Consider the following 19,809-nt stretch of genomic DNA (forward strand, 5'->3'; position numbering starts at 1 on the left):
ATCAAGGATTAGCTCTGAGCCCTTTCCTGTTTGCAGTGGTGATGGACAGGTTGACGGACGAGGTCAGACAGGAGTCTCTGTAGACTTTGATATTTGTGGATGATATTGTGATTTGTGGTGAGAGTAGGGAGCAGGTTGAGAAGAGCCTGGAGAGGTGGAGGTATGTGCTGGAGAGAAGCGGAATAAAAGTCAGTAGAAGTAAGACATAGTACATGTGTGTGAATGAGAGGGAGGGCAGTGGAGTGGTGTGGTTGCAGGGAGAAGAGGTGGAGATGGTGGATGGGAAAGTTTATAGGACTGTGGTGAGACCTGTGATGTTGTATGGTTTAGAGATAGTGGCATTGAGTAAAAGACAGAAGGTAGAGCTGGAGGTAGCAGAGCTGAAGATGTTGAGGTTTTCATTGGGAGTGAAGAGGATGGACAGGATTAGAAACAAGTTTATTAGAGGGACTGCGCAAGTATGACATTTTGGGGCGGAGGTAAGAAAGGCGCAATTGAGATGGTTTGGACATTTGCAGAGGAGGGACATGGGGTATATCAGTAGAAGAATGCTAAGGATGAAGCCTCCAGGAAGAAGGAGGACAAGGAGCAGGTTTATGGATGTGGTGAGGGAAGACATGCAGGTAGTTGGTTTGGTATAGATGTATAGGACAGAGTTGTATGGAAACAGATGCTCTGCTGTGGCGACCCCTAATGGGAGCAGCCGAAAGATGAAGAAGAAGAAGAATTTATTTATTGTTAATTACTCATTTTTATTTAATTGTTGAGGTTCAATATTAAAAAAACCTTTATCATACACGAAGCGTCACTGTACAAAAGAAAAACAAAAATAACAAAGAAGCCTCTAGCCAGCACTAGATTTGATCATCTGTCACGCCCATAACATGTTCAGTCATTTATATTAAATAACGTCTGCATTCCTAAACTAATGAGTAGATTAAACCCCACCTCCGGGTCATTGTAACCCAGACCTGAATTGCAACAATGACAAATTACACCAGCCCAAGGCCATTTTTTTTCTTGTACAGGGTGTCAAAATTACATTTGCGTAACAGCAAGAGTTCTGTCACTTATCGTGACGCAACTCAGTTTTCTCTGATCACCAAAGGGATCAAAACATTCACTCTGGAATCAAGCTCCCTTTGCATATACCCCGAAATAAATTAGAATCCGTGAATGTAAATCAGTGTGTGTGTGTGTGTGTGTGTGCGTGCGTGCGTGTGCGTGTTGACCTGAGCAGATAAAGATCTAATTCTCAATCATGAAATATTACAAACTAAATGCAAATCAAGCCATTTTTATACATATAATATTATACTATGCGCCACTACACTACACGTGTACACAAACACACAGAGACAAACATAGATGAGTGTGTATTCACAACAAATAGCTTAACAGATTACTCTCAGGTTAAATTATATGATAATCTAATATTATTATTGTGAAAATCACTGTATGTGGTTTACAAGATGTTACAAAATTGTTATATCATTAGCTTATTAATAAATAAATGTTAGAAATTAGAAGAAAAATAAATGTTAGAAATTACCGTAAATTCCGGACTATAAAGCGCACCCATATATAAGCCACACCCACTAAATTTTACAAATATTTGTATTTTTAACATAAATATGCCGCACCTGTCTATAAGCCGCTACACTAGTGTCTACACTAATGTACTTTACACAGGCTTTAACGAAAGACACGTTACACATGCTGTAACGGGTGAAATATGTTGCGCTTCTTTTAGGAGCATAGCGGTAGTTTGGGAATAGCATGCCTCTGCATTTTCCGGTATTACAGCGTGTGTTCAAAACGAGGATTATGTCCTTATTATTTTCTGATGCCTATTTCTAAGTTTCTTTGACTAACCCTTAACGCTGTTGCAAAGAAAATTAAAAAAGCACGAGTTTTGGAAACCTGTCTGTGCTTATATGATTTCTGTTGCAACTGGAGTTAGGGACCTCTCCCATGACCCAGACTCAAAGCCGTTACAGCGGCTTGTATCTAAACAGTAGCCTACCAAGTAAGTCATTGTTCACTGTCTTCCTCCTTCCTTTCACAATCTTTTGGCATCGTTGTGCGTTTCCAAAAAAAAAATTGAACTTTTCCCGATGCCGTGCAGCTCAGAACACAGGTGAGGTGCGTTTTTTCGTTTCCGTTTAGAAATTTCATTGGTCTAATGTTATGTCTCTCAGTGTTTTGGCTTGAAGTTTGTGAAACCGGGAAAAACCCAGGAAAAATTAATAAATTAGCCGCTTCGTGGTTTAAAACGTGGTTCAATTAGCCGTGGTTCAAAACGTAGGAAAAAAGTAGCGGCTTATAATATAAATACGGTAGAAGAAAAATTAATTCTAATAATTAAAAAAAAATTCACGTCATATGCCCTACCTACAGATTAATGAGACTCTGTAATCCCAGGAAGTCAAGGACAGGACTCAAACAAATACCCCCCTTTACCACTTCCAAATCTACCTTCCTCCTTATAAACTGAATATGCGCATATTACAGAATATGTACTTGACTACACCAATGTTAAATAACACTTCATTAGCAAATTCATAATCTTCATAAACATAATAAAAATAACCTTTACTGTTTTTTTAATGTTAGATTTATTTATTATTTATCACTGCTATTTGCACGTCTCCATGCACACATGAAACAACAACTATTGGTCATACATTTTTGTAATATTCTCTGTTTGCTCACTTTTAAGTAGGCATAAAGAATGTAATTAGGCAAGAAGAACATGTGATCTACTGCAAACCTTAAAGACAGGAAATTCTGCAGACCAACCCAAGAAGTAAACATGCACGGGGACACAGGGACAACATCCACTGACGAAAGGACAACCAAAATGATGCAGGCATACATAGTCCCCTGTTGTATTAAGACTATTGGGACACTAGTTTTTATTTCTAAACGAAATCTATTTTCATTTGTTATTTAAATCCAATTTAGAGGCTTTATAACTCTGACCGTGTCGGGTAGTGAGTTACACCACTGTAACACAATTAGACAATTGTGGACCTGCTGATTCTGAAACCATTTTGAGAACCATGGAAGCAGATGTATGGCATATGGCAGACACCTTTATCCAAAATACCATTAGACATAATACTATCTTTAAGCACTTAAAACATTTTTGCTGAAGTAAAGACTAGTAAAATATCTTTGTACAATAAAATGTTATGGGATACCAGTCTTAAAGCAATCGTCCAGTGGTCTTGACGGTCTTAACGGACCTGTATATCTAAGCATCCCCAACATAGTACCTGGACAAAAGGGGTATAATTCAGCATTGTTACTAACACAGATTGATTCACTTGCTAGTGAAAATAGCTATAACGTGCAGCATCATGAGTAATTTGCTGAGCCGAGCTGCTTCCTCCAGCGGAAAAGCTCTATTTGGTAGCACATCAAAACGGCATCGTTCTCTGACCTTATATCAACCGCATGCATGAATGGAAAAACTAAGATGCTTTATCACAAAGACGATCTTTATAAGTGTGCTGTGCACCTTCATGTAATGTAACCAGGGGCAAAATGCACGCCTTCATCTCTGATTAACTGCATACAGGGTCCATAGACATCCAGTTTTGCAAAAGGTACTGATGAAAAAAAAACCTTCTTTTTACATTTCTTCCTGCACCTAACGTCCTGTATCCGAGCTGCGTACATAAGCTGAGCTAATGAGAAAATTTTATAACCAAAAAAAACACACTCGTTGCAAGATCATAGTTTAGAGATTCAGCAGTCACCTATGGTGTTCTCATCAACACAGAGAAAGAGAGAGAGAGAGAGAGAGAGAGAGAGAGAGAGAGAGACCAATTGTGAGATTTCCATGACGTCATGCTTGTGAAGCCTAGAAAGAGCAAGCCTTCCCTGATCTCTCTGTAGGGCGCACACACACACACACACACACACACACACACACACACACACAGTATCACTGCAGACTTATCATTCCAAATCTCATCACAGCTTTTTTTATTTGATTTATGACCTAAACAAAGTGATTTGAATAGATTTTGCATTATGCAATGAACATTATAGTAACCTACAATTTACTCTACTGCTCCACATACACACTTTGATAGTTTAGAAAGATTTGTTAGCTATTCAACTCTCAGTTAGCGGACTAAAAACAGTGCTAACGTTAGCTATCAGACTGGTTAATATGCTAGTGTTAGCTATTAGACTTGTAAAAATGCTACTGTATACTAGACTGGGAAATATGCTAGCGTTAACTATTAAACTGGTAAATAAAATAGTGTTGAATATTAAACTGTGAAATATGATATGCTTTGAGAGTGGGGAAAAAGGAAAAAATACCAAAATTGGAGGATGATTTTACTTAAATTTGTAATCTAGTGTACCAGTGTAGATTTATTCATTGCTAGAGACTTAAAGCACTTTTGTATGTCACTCTGGACAAGGCGTCTGCAAATGCTGCAAATGTAAATGTAGATGTAGACTGGTAAATATGCTAGTGTTAGCTATTAGACTGGTAAATATGCTAGTGTTAGCTATTAGACTGGTAAATATGCTAGTGTTAGCTATTAGACTGGTAAAGACAAGCTATAAGGCTAAGCATCAGGAAAACAGTAAGGAATTGGAAAAGTAGAGGCACAGCGGCTGCAGGAGCAAAACTGTATTTATTTTGTCTCGGGGCAGTTTTAGTGTGCACGCACGCGTACACACACACACACACACACACACACACACACACACACACACACAGGATGTGTCTGAGGACACTAAGCTACTTGATCCAAAGTAAACAAAAAGGTTTTCCATATTATCTAAACTAAAGTGACCGCACTGCCACATTTGTTGTGATGAATATCACTTTCATAATTACAGCCTTCTCAGTCTGCCTCCCCCGCTTGTCATTTTTTTTGTTTACATATCTCCATGTGTGTGAGTTTAGGAATAGCTGTCACTTAATGTCCCTTGAGACAGAATACTTCTTAAAAAATAATTTAATCGGATTCAACCAACACAAACATGCACATGCACACATACACAGAGAGATAAGAGATAAGAGCTGATAAGAAGAGATGCAGACTGACTCTAAACTCAATTCAACAGAAGCTGCGATAATTCCACTGAAGTGTTTCTCTCTCCCTCTCGCTCTCTCTTGTTAGAACCCAATCAATGTACATGTTTTCCAATAACAATAGAGAACGTTTTTATGGACTAACTGGCGTCTGTGAACATTGTGAAAATACAATGTCTTTATAAGACCACATTTACCAAGCATTTATCTTGGATAATTACATGTAGTTGCCCTTTTAGTCAAAAGAATCTATCACTACAGACTAAAATCTGGCTGTGTGAACAGCTCGTAACCCTTTTACATTCTGCTCACTGTCTTGTTCAATGTTTTCAACAGAAGTGGCTTATTTTAGCGGTTAAAAAAGCAGACAATTTATATAGTCCTGAAAACAGTATACAGCCTGTCCCCACAAGCTACAGTTCTTAAGAGACACAGGTATATTTACACTGGTTGTGTGCTCTCTAGTGAACACGGCCAAGAACCACTGTCTTTAACAGGAAAAGTCTATAACACTGTAAGTTGCCAAACACTGGCTTTTGTGTCTGTAGCTTTTTTGCTTTAATTCATGCTCTTAATAAGAACAGAACTGACTATATGTATAATGGCAAAAGAAGCCTACATAAGCAGATGAACCCTTTACATACTTTTATCATTCTATTATCAGAGGCTTCTTGATGTGTTTTTAGCACAGAAACTTTGTAATCTGGTTGTTAGTACAGCATCTGGCATACTGACTAGGGTTTTGCTTTGCAACTGGTAAGGAACAATGAGGCAGAAAACAGGAGCTCTGCAGCAGTGAATTGACCTTTCCTTTGCTTCACAGTCAGATTAACGCATGTCTGTGGAAAAAAACAACATCTGACCTGCTCTAACAGTCTCAGAAAAACTGCTCCCAGATACCACTGCTTCTCTCACTTTTACACCATATTGTCCTTTCCTTGCAAAAGGCATTCGTTTTTCAAATGCATCTATATCTATTTAATATGAACACTAACCACATCTCTTTTATGCTGGATGTTATGCTGTTTCAAAACCCAATACACCAATCATAGAAAGCGGTGTCTTAGATTGCATCATTAGGACATTAGGACCATTATAACACAGAGCAGCCCTGAGATAATGTACTGGAACTCATCTGATAGTATAGTTTTACTGAGAGTTCATTTAATACAACATTTGTATAGACATGTCTAGATTTCCAAGTAAAAGCATATTAGCTTTTTATAACTATTAATCAGAATTGACTGGTCCTTATATTTGATACAGGGTAGTGTTTTTATATCTGGATATAATATTTGTAACATATTCAATGTCTCTGTTTTTTTTTTTACTCGTGTTTTTGTGTCTCTCACATACAGCTTTGCGTCTTACATCCCTTTTACAAAAACTGTATTCAAAAACAAAGTAAAAATGCAATTTGGAGCAACAATAGTAATAGATATTATAGCATTTCCTGGCAATATGATACAAACCACAGAAGAAAACTGATGAAAAATCTAAATTGTCCACAGCATGCTGAAAGTGCTTTCATTCAGTCACACAGTATTATGCCATATAGCAAATTTACAATGGTATGAAAACCCACAATAGAATCAAACTCAGAACCACACAGTTATGATGTCAGAGTGATGTCTTTAATTTCCGCTTCCAGAATAATCAGAATATTGTAGACTTAATTTAGTTTTGTCATGTGAGTGTTTGAGTCTATTGCTTTGCGCACAGTTCAACAAGTTTAACAAGCTGTGGCGATTTTTCCCTTGTTAAGCCAGTTAATGAGATCATCTTAAAATTCAAAAACCAGTTTACACAGAGTGGAAACAAATTTCATTGTGTATGACATGTAAATAATGTGGTGACTGAGGTCACCAGCCATAAACTTGTTTCCTTTCATAACATGCAAATGCTCTGTTGCAGAAATCACCTGTGTCATTACTGAGCTTGGCACTCGAAAGATAAACCACACTCAGATACAGGCCTCTTTTCAGCTTAGTATATCCATCAGCTATACAGCTCTGGGTCTGGAGTATGAATATTGTCAAATGCCGCTAGATTATTAGATACACCTTTTCATTTATGCTATTTCTTGGAAAAAGCGAGAAGCTGACCAGATCAGGAATACACTGCAGTTCAGTTCTGATTCAGAGTAACATAAACTAAGCCTGATGCACTCAACCGCACACACATATATATGACCATACTACTGCCATGTTAGTGTCACTGTGATATCTGCTCAGTGGTGGTCTCACTTACTGGTCATACATGATGCTACATTTAAATGATAATCTGGCACCACTGTGAAGGCAGAAGAGAAAGAAAAGGTTTCCAGGAACAGCTTTTACACTAGAGCAAATTAGAGCTAACCACTGTGTAGCTCCATGGAGGGCTGTGAATCTGCTTTCACACCTTTTTCACAAACATGGTTTAATCCAGATGTGAAGCAGCAAAAAAGATCAAGAAAACCTGCTTTACCTGTTGTTTTAAAGCCTACACTTAAACACCATTTTCTGGTACAAAGTACAAATAAACTAAACATTTAAGTATAGCGTGATAAAAAAAAAATATATGGCTTCATGTTGGTTGTGTTTAAATGGCCCTTTTGTCAGATTATGGAAAATTCCCAATGCCTATTCATTTTGCCCCATCCCTGTCTAAAATTGGTCAGTACAAAAGGCAGCAATAGAATCCCGCTATGAGCAAAAATAAATAAATAAATAAATAAATAAATAAATAAATATATATATATATATATATATATATATATATATATATATATATATATATATATAAATTTTTTTATTAATTTTTTTAGGGGGGTTTAAGAGCTACTGCTACTGTACTCATAACCATTCCCATAAAATCGTTTCAAATTTCAAGAGTTAATAACGTTACAACTTGGCTTTCAAGCAGTTGAACAGACTCTCTTTTACCTAGTAATGCAAATAATGCTAACATGCAAATACTGGATCTTGGAAGTGTTCAGCATATAAGCAACCAAACAAAGAATAGGACAGTGTTTATATATGTGAACATCCTCATAAATCAGGATGAGCTGATTTATCCATTTTTGAAAAGTTGTGCATCTAAAAGTGGAGTAATAACTGTCCTTGCTATTGCTAACTCTAATAAAACACTAGTTGAAGCAATGTAAGATTTGGAGGTGGAGTTTTATGTTCATTTGTGGAAACCGAAGTTGGGGTGGTCTTAAGGGGGGAAAAAAAACTTTCTCAATTCCACCTGTTAGAGGCCTAATCTCGCCAACATTTGACAAATCTTTCCTTATACACTCTCAAACTAAACAATTAGCTGTTGCTGTTTCGAATGGTAAACAGGTAACATGAGGTGGCTCAATGTTTAAGATGTTGGACTTTAGAAGGCTGTGAGCTCAAATCCCAAGCTAAACTCTACTGTACCCCTGAGATGTTTCTATATAATATAATATGACAAAAACAACAATAATAATAATTTTACATGGTCAACTTTTAATTAATAAAAAGAAAATAATAATAATAATAATTGTATTTAATATTTAATTGTTATGGTATGGAATAATGTCAGCCCCATTTTACATGTCAACCCAAAAGCACTCTACGAGTAGCAGGTTAGAAAAACAACTATACTTTTCTTTAATCAAATGTAGATTATTTGAATCAGATCATCCTGTTACACTTATACACAACTCTCTTTTGCAACCAACTTCCCCTCAGCAGGCAATGGAAAAAGTTGTGGTTTTTTTAAACGCTTGCTGTCAGATCAAAGGCGGTATGTGTGCATGTGTGTGGGGAAGAGAGAGAGAGAGAGAGAGAGAGAGAGAGGACCTGCAAAATGTATATAGTACCCATGTCTGAACAATATGAGTGAACTGAAGCAGCTGTCTGTGCGATCTGACAACAGACACACTTTTGGCTGCATTCTGGTACACAAAAAAACTCTTGTGCTTGGCCCTTAAAAAAAAAAAAAAAAAAAAACCTCACTTTCTCACACGTATTTGAGCTCTTTGTCTCTCAGGCCCCACAACAATGATCAGCATGAGTTTAGCACTTCAACCTATGGTGTCATATGTGTGCACAGCTTGACTGCCGTCAGCTTAGGCTACTAGGCTGTAGGTCATGGCCTTGTTCCATTACTCAGTTTAGTCGCCTGCAGGTGCTTAGCTCCTTAGAAGGTCTGTAGAAGAGCAACGCCCACGCTTACCTGATAGAACTCCCGCAGCCATGTCTTCTGAAGGTTTTCGGGCTGTAAAGGGAACAGAAAAGAGAGAACAATGAGACACTGAAATTATAAATGTTAAGGTACTAAGCAGCGCTGCATCAGATCTCAGGTATACACCGACACATGGCAGGTACAATGAATTTAACTAAGAACAAACAGAAACATGCAACACTCTCAGTCAAGCTCATGTTTACCTTCAACCTGACAAACACTTTGTCCCGCATGAATATATTGTCTATGTTAATGGATCATGGTTATGAAGAGAAACCTAGTGATTCCTGCTAGGAGTGTGTACATGTGTGTAAAAATACACTACACTAGACTGACAGGGTCAGGGAACTTAGAATAACACAGGTCATTCAGGAGTCATGTTTTAAATCAATTAACAGTCTAGTCAGCTAATTAAGTCGCCTGTTTGAGTTGATATAATAGTTAAATACAAATTAAACTGTATTTAAGTCTATTGTTTACATTGTGGCATACACCAAGCATGGCAATTAGCCAAAATACAATACGATATCACATTTCAATTTTTGTTTTCCTTCTTATTTTTCAAATTTGTAAATCTTTTTTAATATGTTAAATAAACTGTGAATTAATGATATCACTAAACAACTACGCTCTCGATAATACGGTTTAACACTCTCTCTCTCTCTCTCTCTCTCTCTCTCTCTCTCTCTCTCTCTTTTTAAGCTAAATCTTTTGCAGGTTGATCAGTATAAAAAAAACAAAACATTTAAAAACAGTGTTTCTTTAACCAGACCATGGAGATACCCCCCATCCCCAAGAAAAGAAAGTTGTCCACATTTTTGGCCTGTGGAAATTGAGAGAATGCAAAAATGTAGCCTTGACAGCTGCTTTGAGAACCACTGTTCATAAGAACCCTTATTGAACCCTTGATGAATCTTTCCTTGTTTAAGAGTCCATCATATCGTCCAAGTTCTGCTCATGATTACTCGTGAGTCTGTAGCAAGGGCTTAAGACAGCACTTCGACTTAAATCCTTAGTGGGAGAGTTGTGCAACATTGCTCAGGATTTTCCAATAATAAAAAAAAAGAATAAAGATTTCATCATGGAAAGTCCAGCATTTCCAATATTTTAGATTTAGGGACACAAGGGCAGGTGTACAATCAACTGTGCAGTCGGGAACTGCTTGTTGAAAACAGCAATCGCAAACACTCCAATTTGTAAATAGTAGTGTACAAATTTCGATTTTTGTGCATATTATATTACAACAAAATTATAAAACTGTTCACTGTTTTAACTCAATCCAAAACAAACCTGTACTCTTTGCAGGAGTAGCCTGATGCACCTCCAGCTTAGTGAGTCTTAAAAATCTCTGTTTCTACACTCGATTCAGAACTCTGATTTGATCCAGAAAAATATTCCCAAGTGCAAAGGAACTGCAGTTTCTATAGTTAATATGTTAAAAGAGGGAAAAAGTAACAGAAGGGAAGACAACACAATTCCCTGGGGTGCCTGAACAGCGCCTTCCTCGCTCTCTCTCTCTGTCCCTTTCAAACACACACACACACACACACACACACACACACACACACACACACACACACGACTGCACAGCTATATAAGGACATGAAAACTCAACCTTGTTATTAGTCAGGGTCCGAAAGACGGAGTGTGTGAGAGTTAAAATTGGGTACACTAAATATGGACAGAAAGACTACAGATACAAATGCCACTTGTGTTGCTCCTGGATATATGTGCAACATGTTTGTGTCAGAGTAAAAAGAAACTGGATACACATCTGGATTCACTGAATGCACAGCTCAGCATTTCAAGACAAAATAAAATAATGTTAAATCACAGAATGCTTTCTACAACTCTCTCAGCACAGCGATTGTGTTTCAAAATTAGAAACACGGTGCAAGGTTTTCCCAAACCCTGGACTATCAACTAGCCGCCCACTCGCGCAACACTACAAGAACTTTCACTTCTTCCCAGGATATGGGTCTCATACTGATCCTTGTCTGTAGTTCCAGCCCACAGGGTTTTAAAAAAAAAAACTATAGATGCGTTGCACAATACACTCAGATGAGTGTGAGCCATCCAATTACACTGAATCGGAAAAATCGTTGTGGTTTGCCAAGACTTTTTTCAGGATGACAAACGTTAGGCTTTTGTTCACCCACTCATTGCTTGTAACTCATGAGTTTTAATATCAGGGATTATTGTAGTGTAAATTATGCATACAGATTCTATACTTTGTCTTTTTCTAAATTGAAGCTCTGATTTGCGTGTGATGTACTCACTTTTTAATATAAAAATTCCTCTAAATAAAGGACACTCAGTAAAATGACAAAGTAGAGACATCTAAAAGCAAGTTGTCTGTTAAATGGAACTTTTAAACATCTTATAAAATAAATCCAGAGACTGCAAAAACACCATCTACACTACACAAATAATATTGTGCATAACCTTAACAGCAAACTTAAATGAACAATAATTTATAAAAGTTCACGCCAAAGATTTTCACATTCGATCACCTGCTTTCAATTGGGGTTCCCCCAACAATGAAGGTCCTAAACTAACAATAAGAAAAATATTTCCATCTTTATTAGGGATAAACAGTAATCTCAATTCATTTCGATTTACACTTCATTTACTCTGACCGTCCCCGACCACTATACAATAAAAACTGAGAGTGACCTGTAGCAGGAGAGTATCATGAAGAGAAAAAGAAGCATTTTTTTTTTTTGGGTCGCCTATATTACAGATTATTTAAATCATTTTCATCAAATGTTCCAGCTTGTTAGGAAGCTGGAGTCAGAGCACAGAGTGTACCATGAAAGGCTTATATTATGTACTGCACATTAAATTCACTACAGAGAACAATGACTTAATGTATACAATAAATGAATTGGGAGAGTGAGTCATTGTTAAATGTACTCTCCCTCTCAGTCACTCACCAGTGACACATTATGCACAGAGCACGTATTCAAAAGACCAAGCTGCTTATTAGATGTCTTCTTCTTCTTCTTCTTCTTTCGGCTTCTCCTATTAGGGGTCGCCACAGCAGATCATCTCCACACCCCCCTGTCCTCTACATCTGCCTATTTCAAACCAACGACCTGCAAGTTTTCCATCACCACATCCATAAACCTCCTCCTTGGCCTTCCTCTTTTCCTCCTTCCTGGTGGCTCCATCCTCAGCATTCTCCTACCGATATACCCCATGTCCATCCTCTGCACATGTCCAAACCATCTTAATCTTGCCTTCCTCACCTTGTCTTCAAAACACCCTACATGCCCTGTCCCTCTACTAAACTCATTTCTAATCCTGTCCATCGTCGTCACTCCCAACAAAAACCTCAACATCTTCAGCTCTGCTACCTCCAGCTCCACCTCCTGTCTTTTACTCAATGCCACTGTCTCTAAACCATACAACATCACAGGTCTCACCACAGTCTTATAAACTTTCCCTTTCACTTTCGCAGATACCCTTCTATCACAAATCACTCCTAAGCTGCTTATTAGATGTAAGAGGCAGAAAAAAGTTTGTACACTAAGTAAAGTTTGTAGTCATCTGTAACCAGTGAATCCCATGGAAATTAGAAGTTCCAACTTAGTTGGCAGCTTTACAATTACATTTAATTTTTTTATTTCTGTTAAAAAAAAAAAAAAAAACAGAAAAAGATACAGAACTCCATGTTAATTAGTACTCAGTAGTTGCCTGGATGCTCGAGTTTTAGCATAGTAATAATCAAGAAGACATTTAATTACAGCCATCTCACTCAAAGTGAAAAAGGTGTGAATTTTAGAAAGTGTTTGGAGATGCTCCTGCTTCTAAATATTGCATCTATTTCAACAGTGATCAACCTCCACACAACCAGTATCATTACCATTAAGTGAACGCTGAAAATGTGAAAAAATGTTTTGTGTGCTAAATAATGGCTGTTTCTAAAATGTTGTACAAATACGCTAATTATCCACATAACATTCACTGCCAAAGTCTTACACAGTCACATTAATCTTGACTGAAATCTTTATTAAATTGCTTGACGTGGGGAAAAAAAATCCCTGAAACAACAGCCTGTTTACCCTTCCTAAATCAGAGAACTCAAAGTTTTCTGAAAATGCAAATATACCTCAATTAATAAACTGGCGTAATAACTACCGATATTTAAAAACACTTTTATAGCGGTCCTTAAATGCGCTTAGATATTTTCGATACAATAACTGTCCCTGTACGCTCTTAAAAGTCAAGCTGCCAAGAAGAACCAAAAGGTTTTTGCAGCAATGAAATAGAAGAACCAAACGTTCTTTTGTAAACCCAAATAACTGTATAGGAAATGGTTCTTAAAAGAAGAAAGGCATAAATAATCTTTTCTGGTACTAAAGAGAACTCTTTTCTTTTTATGATCCAGTGCATACTTTAAAGAAAGAACCCAAATATAATTAACATTAGCAATAAATAATCATGTTTTGTAAATGAAATATTTTGCATTTAAAAAAAATGTATTGTTAACATGAAAAACTGTTCAATTAAATTGTCATTCTGTTTTAACCTTTCAGTCAAATGAAATAAACTGCTTTAAAAAATATATATGATCTGAGATTACACTGGTCTACAAATTTTGGGAAATTATCGACCTCAGAGATACAATTTTTTGAAATTAGATGAATTAGAAAGCAGGTGATAAAGGTGCTGGTTGGCTAAAGTTTCCAAGATATTTCATGATAAAGATTTATAATTATCTATACACAGGTGAGTGTATTTGTCTACAAGGGAAGGGGGTGTCTGGTAAACACGATGCCTCGTAACGTCTCGGCAAAGCACGGAAAAATACTGAAAATGGCACCACATCAAAGTTTATAAATGTATCTTCACTTCATATTAATATATTGTAAAGTCATGTATTGTAAATGATTGTTATTTTATTGCAGAGTACATTTGCTTTAGCCAGATCTACGCATCATAGTTACATTTAGTGGCTTGTGTCATTGCCGAACATTTCCAAGGAACAGTGACGTGATATTTTCCTTCAGAAACCAAGATGCCTCGAAACTGTGCAAACAACGCACATTTGTTGAGAGTTTACATTTGCATCTCATTAGTGCAGTATGATGGCAGTGGTAAAAAAAAAGGGCGTTCCCAGTGTATTTTGTATGCAAAATAGGGTATCAGGACAAAAGTTGGGCCACTCATTATTGTTGCATTACACATGCAAATTATCTGCGTAATTGGCTAACTTCTTATACTCGGATTTAGACTTTTTCCATTTGAACTGTGGGGCAGTGAGTGATGAGAATGGGGAGAGATTCCACTAGGATATCGCAGGTCAGGAGAAAAGATACCAAGGAAAATGGAGTCCATCCATGCTTGCCAATTACTGCTGCAATCTCTTCAGGGATGATCCTATTGCAGCTCATAAGAGACAAGCTGAAAAACACCGTTTAGATACCGAATAAAGATGGAACCTTCTCGTTTAATCTGATGTTAGAGCTTGTATTCTGTGATTATCTGATTCACATTAGATTTCATAAGCTTTTAAACTGTAATTTTAAGATTGTATCTTAAAAGTCTGGGAAGCTACACAGCAATGGGACTAACCCACACAAATTCAGCCAGTTTTTCATGGGAAAAAAACATGAAAATATTACATAAATAAAATCACTAAATGAATGGAAAGTTAGGTTAATGGTATTCATAAAAATATTTAAAAAAACATTTATAATGATTTGTGTGGCACCACTCAATGCTATTACACATTCTGAAGAAAAGAGCATAATCGCACCCCACCCCTGTCTAATTTAGAATTATTTTGAAGCAATTCAGACCTAAAGCTGTATCTGGGAAAATAAGCTCCCTTTATTAGTGATGAAATCTTGGTAGAATTTAGCTACTTTCATTTCCAAGGCTTTCTCCTTGCAGACCAGTGTTAAAAAATTAATAAAAATAAATAAAAACACTTCCACTACAAATAAGCTTTTGTACAATGAGAGGTTCCACTGACATTAAAGGAACCATACACCTTCACAAAAAAATCATTTAAAAAAAAAGCTTAATTTATAAAAGTTTGTGTTTATATTTCAAAAATGGTTTCTTCTATTAAAAAATAAAAACACACAAAAGCACCACAGTGATGTCGCTAAACGGAAAAACTACATTCTTTGATCAAATATCAAGTGTACTGTGGAACGAAAACGCTTCAGTTCATATACTGTCTATACTGTATGTATGCATTCATTGTTGCATATTGCCAAAAGTAGCAGCTGCCTTGCAGTTATATTGACTGTCTTGCTTGAATATGTCAGCTTTATGCATAGCATGACTGACTGCTTAAGATTTTTAGCACTACTGAGTCAGACCTTATGTTGTGGCTTTCTGTCTCTGGTTTCAGGGTGTGTGTAAGTGTGTTTAGCTGTGGCAGTGTCTAGCTTTTACTTGCAGCTGGTCAGTTAGTGGACAAAAAAATGCAGCACTTCTATCTTCTACAGTTCTGTATTTAGATTCTATTCCTCCAGAGGAATAAATATAAATGCAAATGTGAAGTAAAAGCACTGATATGTAACAGTACATTCAAAAAAACAGTTGCAGCATTTCAGTGCTGAAGAGCGGTGACCTTGAGCAGCTGTGAATACAGGGTCGCTCTTCTCACCACAGAGTGCCTCTCTCCAGAGAATGAGTGCCGAAGTAGGCCTTACTTCCTCTGGGGTTTCCTCCAAAATGAGGTCTGCACCTTCTCTCTTTTAAGCAACAGTTAATTTGCTGCTAATTAGAGATGGGTCTCCGGTGAAGGAGGGCTAAGAATACCTCTGTAACTCACTGAGGTCTCCCTTAATTACTTGGCCAATTGTCACTCTTCTCATTCTTTCTGACCTGGTTCATTTTTTACTGAAATCCAGCTTAAATATCTGCTGCATGTTATTTAAAAAGAACTATACTCCAAGGTTTTTAATACTTTTTAACAAATACCATATGGACACCAAAACAACCCTGAAATTAAGCCAAATATATGCTTTGTTTTTTATTATTATTCATATTAGACCAAAAATTTACATAAAAGTCCGGTCATTAGCTTGTAATAGTTCTAAGAGTTGCATGTTGTCTTATACATGATGGTAAAGAGCTCTCTTTTTATCGATGGACACCAAATACTAGTGATGCATTTCGATTACAATTGATTTTCTGTGCTTTAAATCAAATAATATTGAATATTGATCTCAAATGATCTGCTATAGAGCACTGAACTCAACCATATTGAACATCTATGGCCTAGATTGGAATGCTGACTGCACACTGGAGCACCTACCCTGACTTCCAGTGAAATATCTTACCAGAAAAGTGGAAGTTAATATAACAGCAAATGGGGATTAAATGTGGACTGGGATGTTCAAAAAACTATTTTTGTATTTTTTTGTTGTATTATTATTTTATTTAATAAATACATTTTCGGTATGTGGAACATTTGGTTGCAAATATTTCATCAAAACTCAACACAACAGTATAAGATCTATAAAAAAGTATAAAAATATTTTTTTAAATCGCTAAACATTTATTTCACAGATGCGCCAAGTCTGGCACCGAAATCCGCCATGCTGCACACGTCTGCTAATTAAAACCATCCGTGTGGAAACATGGGAAAAGTTCTGTTTGGTGTCCCGATGATTTACCTAATTTAAAACTCTATAATTACTTTAAAACATTTACAAGTGTATTTTGTCTCCATGCTCTATGTTGAGTCTGGTTTCACTAATAATAAACGCATATTTGCATAAAGCATCCATATTTGTCCACATTCATGTCAGAGTATTGAAAACTTGAAAGGTATTTATTTAATACTTTTCAAGTTTTCAATACTCTGACAAATAATCACGAGTTAACAATTATGACAATTATGCATATATATATATATATATATATATATATATATATATATATATATATATATATATATATATATATATATATGTGTATATGTGTATATGTGTATATATATATATATATATATATATATATATATATATATATATATATATATATATATATATATATATATATATATATATATATATATATATACACACACACACACACACACACACACACACACACACGTACATATATGTATACATTATATATATATATATATATATATATATATATATATATATATATATATATATATATATATATATATATATATATATATATATATATATATATATATATATATATATATATATATATATATATATATATATATATATATATATATATATACACACACACACATATATACACATATATACACACACACACACACACACACACACACACACACACACACACACACACACACACACACACACACACACACACATACATACTAGCATTATTGCATTTTATAACTTTTCACAGGTCTGAGAGTCGTGAGCAAAGCCACTTTAGAGACAGGCTCTTTCTAATTCAATAAAAATTACATTTGCCAAAACAAATGAACTCATTTACAATGCACTTTAAACAAATGCAGCTCATTTACAATGTGCTCACTGACTCACACACACTCACATGTTCCACGGTACAGCACTTGCAAAACAACAAACAATGAGGCCGATTTGTATGACTGACAAAACGTGAGCAATCCGTTGACGAAAGCAGTAAATAAATGGGTGTTATGCAATACATTAATAAAATGAAAGCAGGTCAGATGTGCTAACTTTTCCTCTCAGCTGCTCATTAAAGATAAAGTAAGAAAAGAGAGCAGTTTCCCTCTAAATATCAAATTACATTTTACATGGCTAAAGAAAGTTATTATTATTCATTTTGCTCGGAAAATAAACACACCATGAGCCTGGCATGTCATTTTTGTAGAATTGCATGTCTTCCTGGAAGCATGGAAAGACTGGATGAGCAAGGTAATCGCATTGGGCAGAATTTCATCTTTTGCTCGCACCCTTGTTATTTTTTTTTTAATCGAGCTATTCTTATGCTCGGAAAATTGAGGCAGGTTGCATTGGATGATTTATTCAGAGACTAGAAATATTTATAATTAAAGGATCTTACCTAACTCTACAGGATTTATCACATCAGCAAAACACACAAAAAAAGTCTTATGCATAATTTTCTTTCTAATATGCCTTCTCTCACTGCAGTAGCAGTCAGGTACAGAGGTGTATTATTTAAGAACTGCTGTGATGTTACGTAATGATTTATCATGATCATTACTTACAGTTGTGTTCAAAATTATTCAACCCCCAATGCTGTAAATGGTTTTAGGGAATTTAGTGTACATTTGTAATTGTATTCAGAATAAAATCCTACAAGGACTTCTTAAAGAACCATATGCAACTAAAATGACATCAATTAGTTTTGTAATACAGTAGTAAATTTTTCTTTTGTGAAATCTTCATTGACATAATTATTCAACCCCTTAAAGACTACCACTCTGAAGAACAGAAGTTCAATGAAGTGTTTTCAATCAGGTATTGAAAACACCTGTGGATATCAGGGAGCAGCAATAAAGCCTAATAAGCACCAATTAGGCAGCTTTAAAATGACTGTGATACTCAGCTCCTTCTAGACATTTACTGGTGTGGTTACAAACATGGTGAGGTCAAGAGAATGGTCCAGGAAGACAAGAGAACAGGTGATTACTCTTCACAGGAAGGGCAATGGCTATAAGAAGATTGCAAAGATGTTAAACATACCAAGAGACACCATAGGAAGCATCATTCGCAAATTCAAGGCAAAGGGCACTGTTGAAACGCTACCTGGTCGTGGCAGAAAGAAGATGCTGACTTCGACTGCTGTGCGCTACCTGAAGCGTAGAGTGGAGAAAAGTCCCCGTGTGACTGCTGAGGAACTGAGAAAAGATTTGTCAGATGTGGGTACTGAAGTTTCTGCTCAGACAATACGGCGCACCCTGCGTAATGAAGGCCTCCATGCCAGAACTCCCAGGCGCACCCCCTTGCTGTCCCCAAAGAATAAGAAGAGTCGACTGCAGTATGCCAAAAGTCATGTGGACAAACCACAGAAGTTTTGGGATAGTGTTCTGTGGACTGATGAAACAAAATTAGAACTGTTTGGGCCCATGGATCAACGCTATGTTTGGAGGAGGAAGAACAAGGCCTATGAAGAAAAGAACACCTTGCCTACTGTGAAGCATGGCGGGGGGTCAATCATGCTTTGGGGCTGTTTTGCTTCTGCAGGTACTGGGAAGCTTCAGCGTGTGCAAGGTACCATGAATTCTCTTCAGTACCAGGAGATATTGGATGACAATGTGATGCAGTCCGTCACAAACCTGAGGCTTGGAAGACGTTGGACCTTTCAACAGGACAATGATCCCAAGCATACCTCCAAGTCCACTAGAGCATGGTTGCAGATTAAAGGCTGGAACATTTTGAAGTGGCCATCGCAGTCACCAGACTTAAATCCGATTGAGAACCTCTGGTGGGACTTAAAGAAAGCAGTTGCAGTGCGCAAGCCTAAGAATGTGACTGAACTGGAGGCTTTTGCCCATGATGAATGGGCGAAGATACCCGTAGATCGCTGCAAGACACTTGTGTCAA

At 36.6% G+C, this 19,809-nt stretch overlaps 1 protein-coding gene across 3 annotated transcripts in view; it reads right to left on the bottom strand.

Annotated features, from left to right (window-relative positions):
• Positions 1-19,809, bottom strand: part of LOC124399593 (inositol polyphosphate-5-phosphatase A) — a 145,541-nt gene that overhangs the window by 96,842 nt on the left and 28,890 nt on the right. For all 3 annotated transcript variants that reach the window (XM_046870617.1, XM_046870635.1, XM_046870625.1), the window contains exon 2: positions 9,260-9,301. In XM_046870617.1, coding sequence (XP_046726573.1) covers positions 9,260-9,301 — 42 coding nt within the window. The remainder of the gene's footprint in view (positions 1-9,259; positions 9,302-19,809) is intronic.

Source organism: Silurus meridionalis, chromosome 2, assembly GCF_014805685.1.
Source record: "Silurus meridionalis isolate SWU-2019-XX chromosome 2, ASM1480568v1, whole genome shotgun sequence".
Taxonomy (NCBI): Eukaryota; Metazoa; Chordata; class Actinopteri; order Siluriformes; family Siluridae; genus Silurus; species Silurus meridionalis.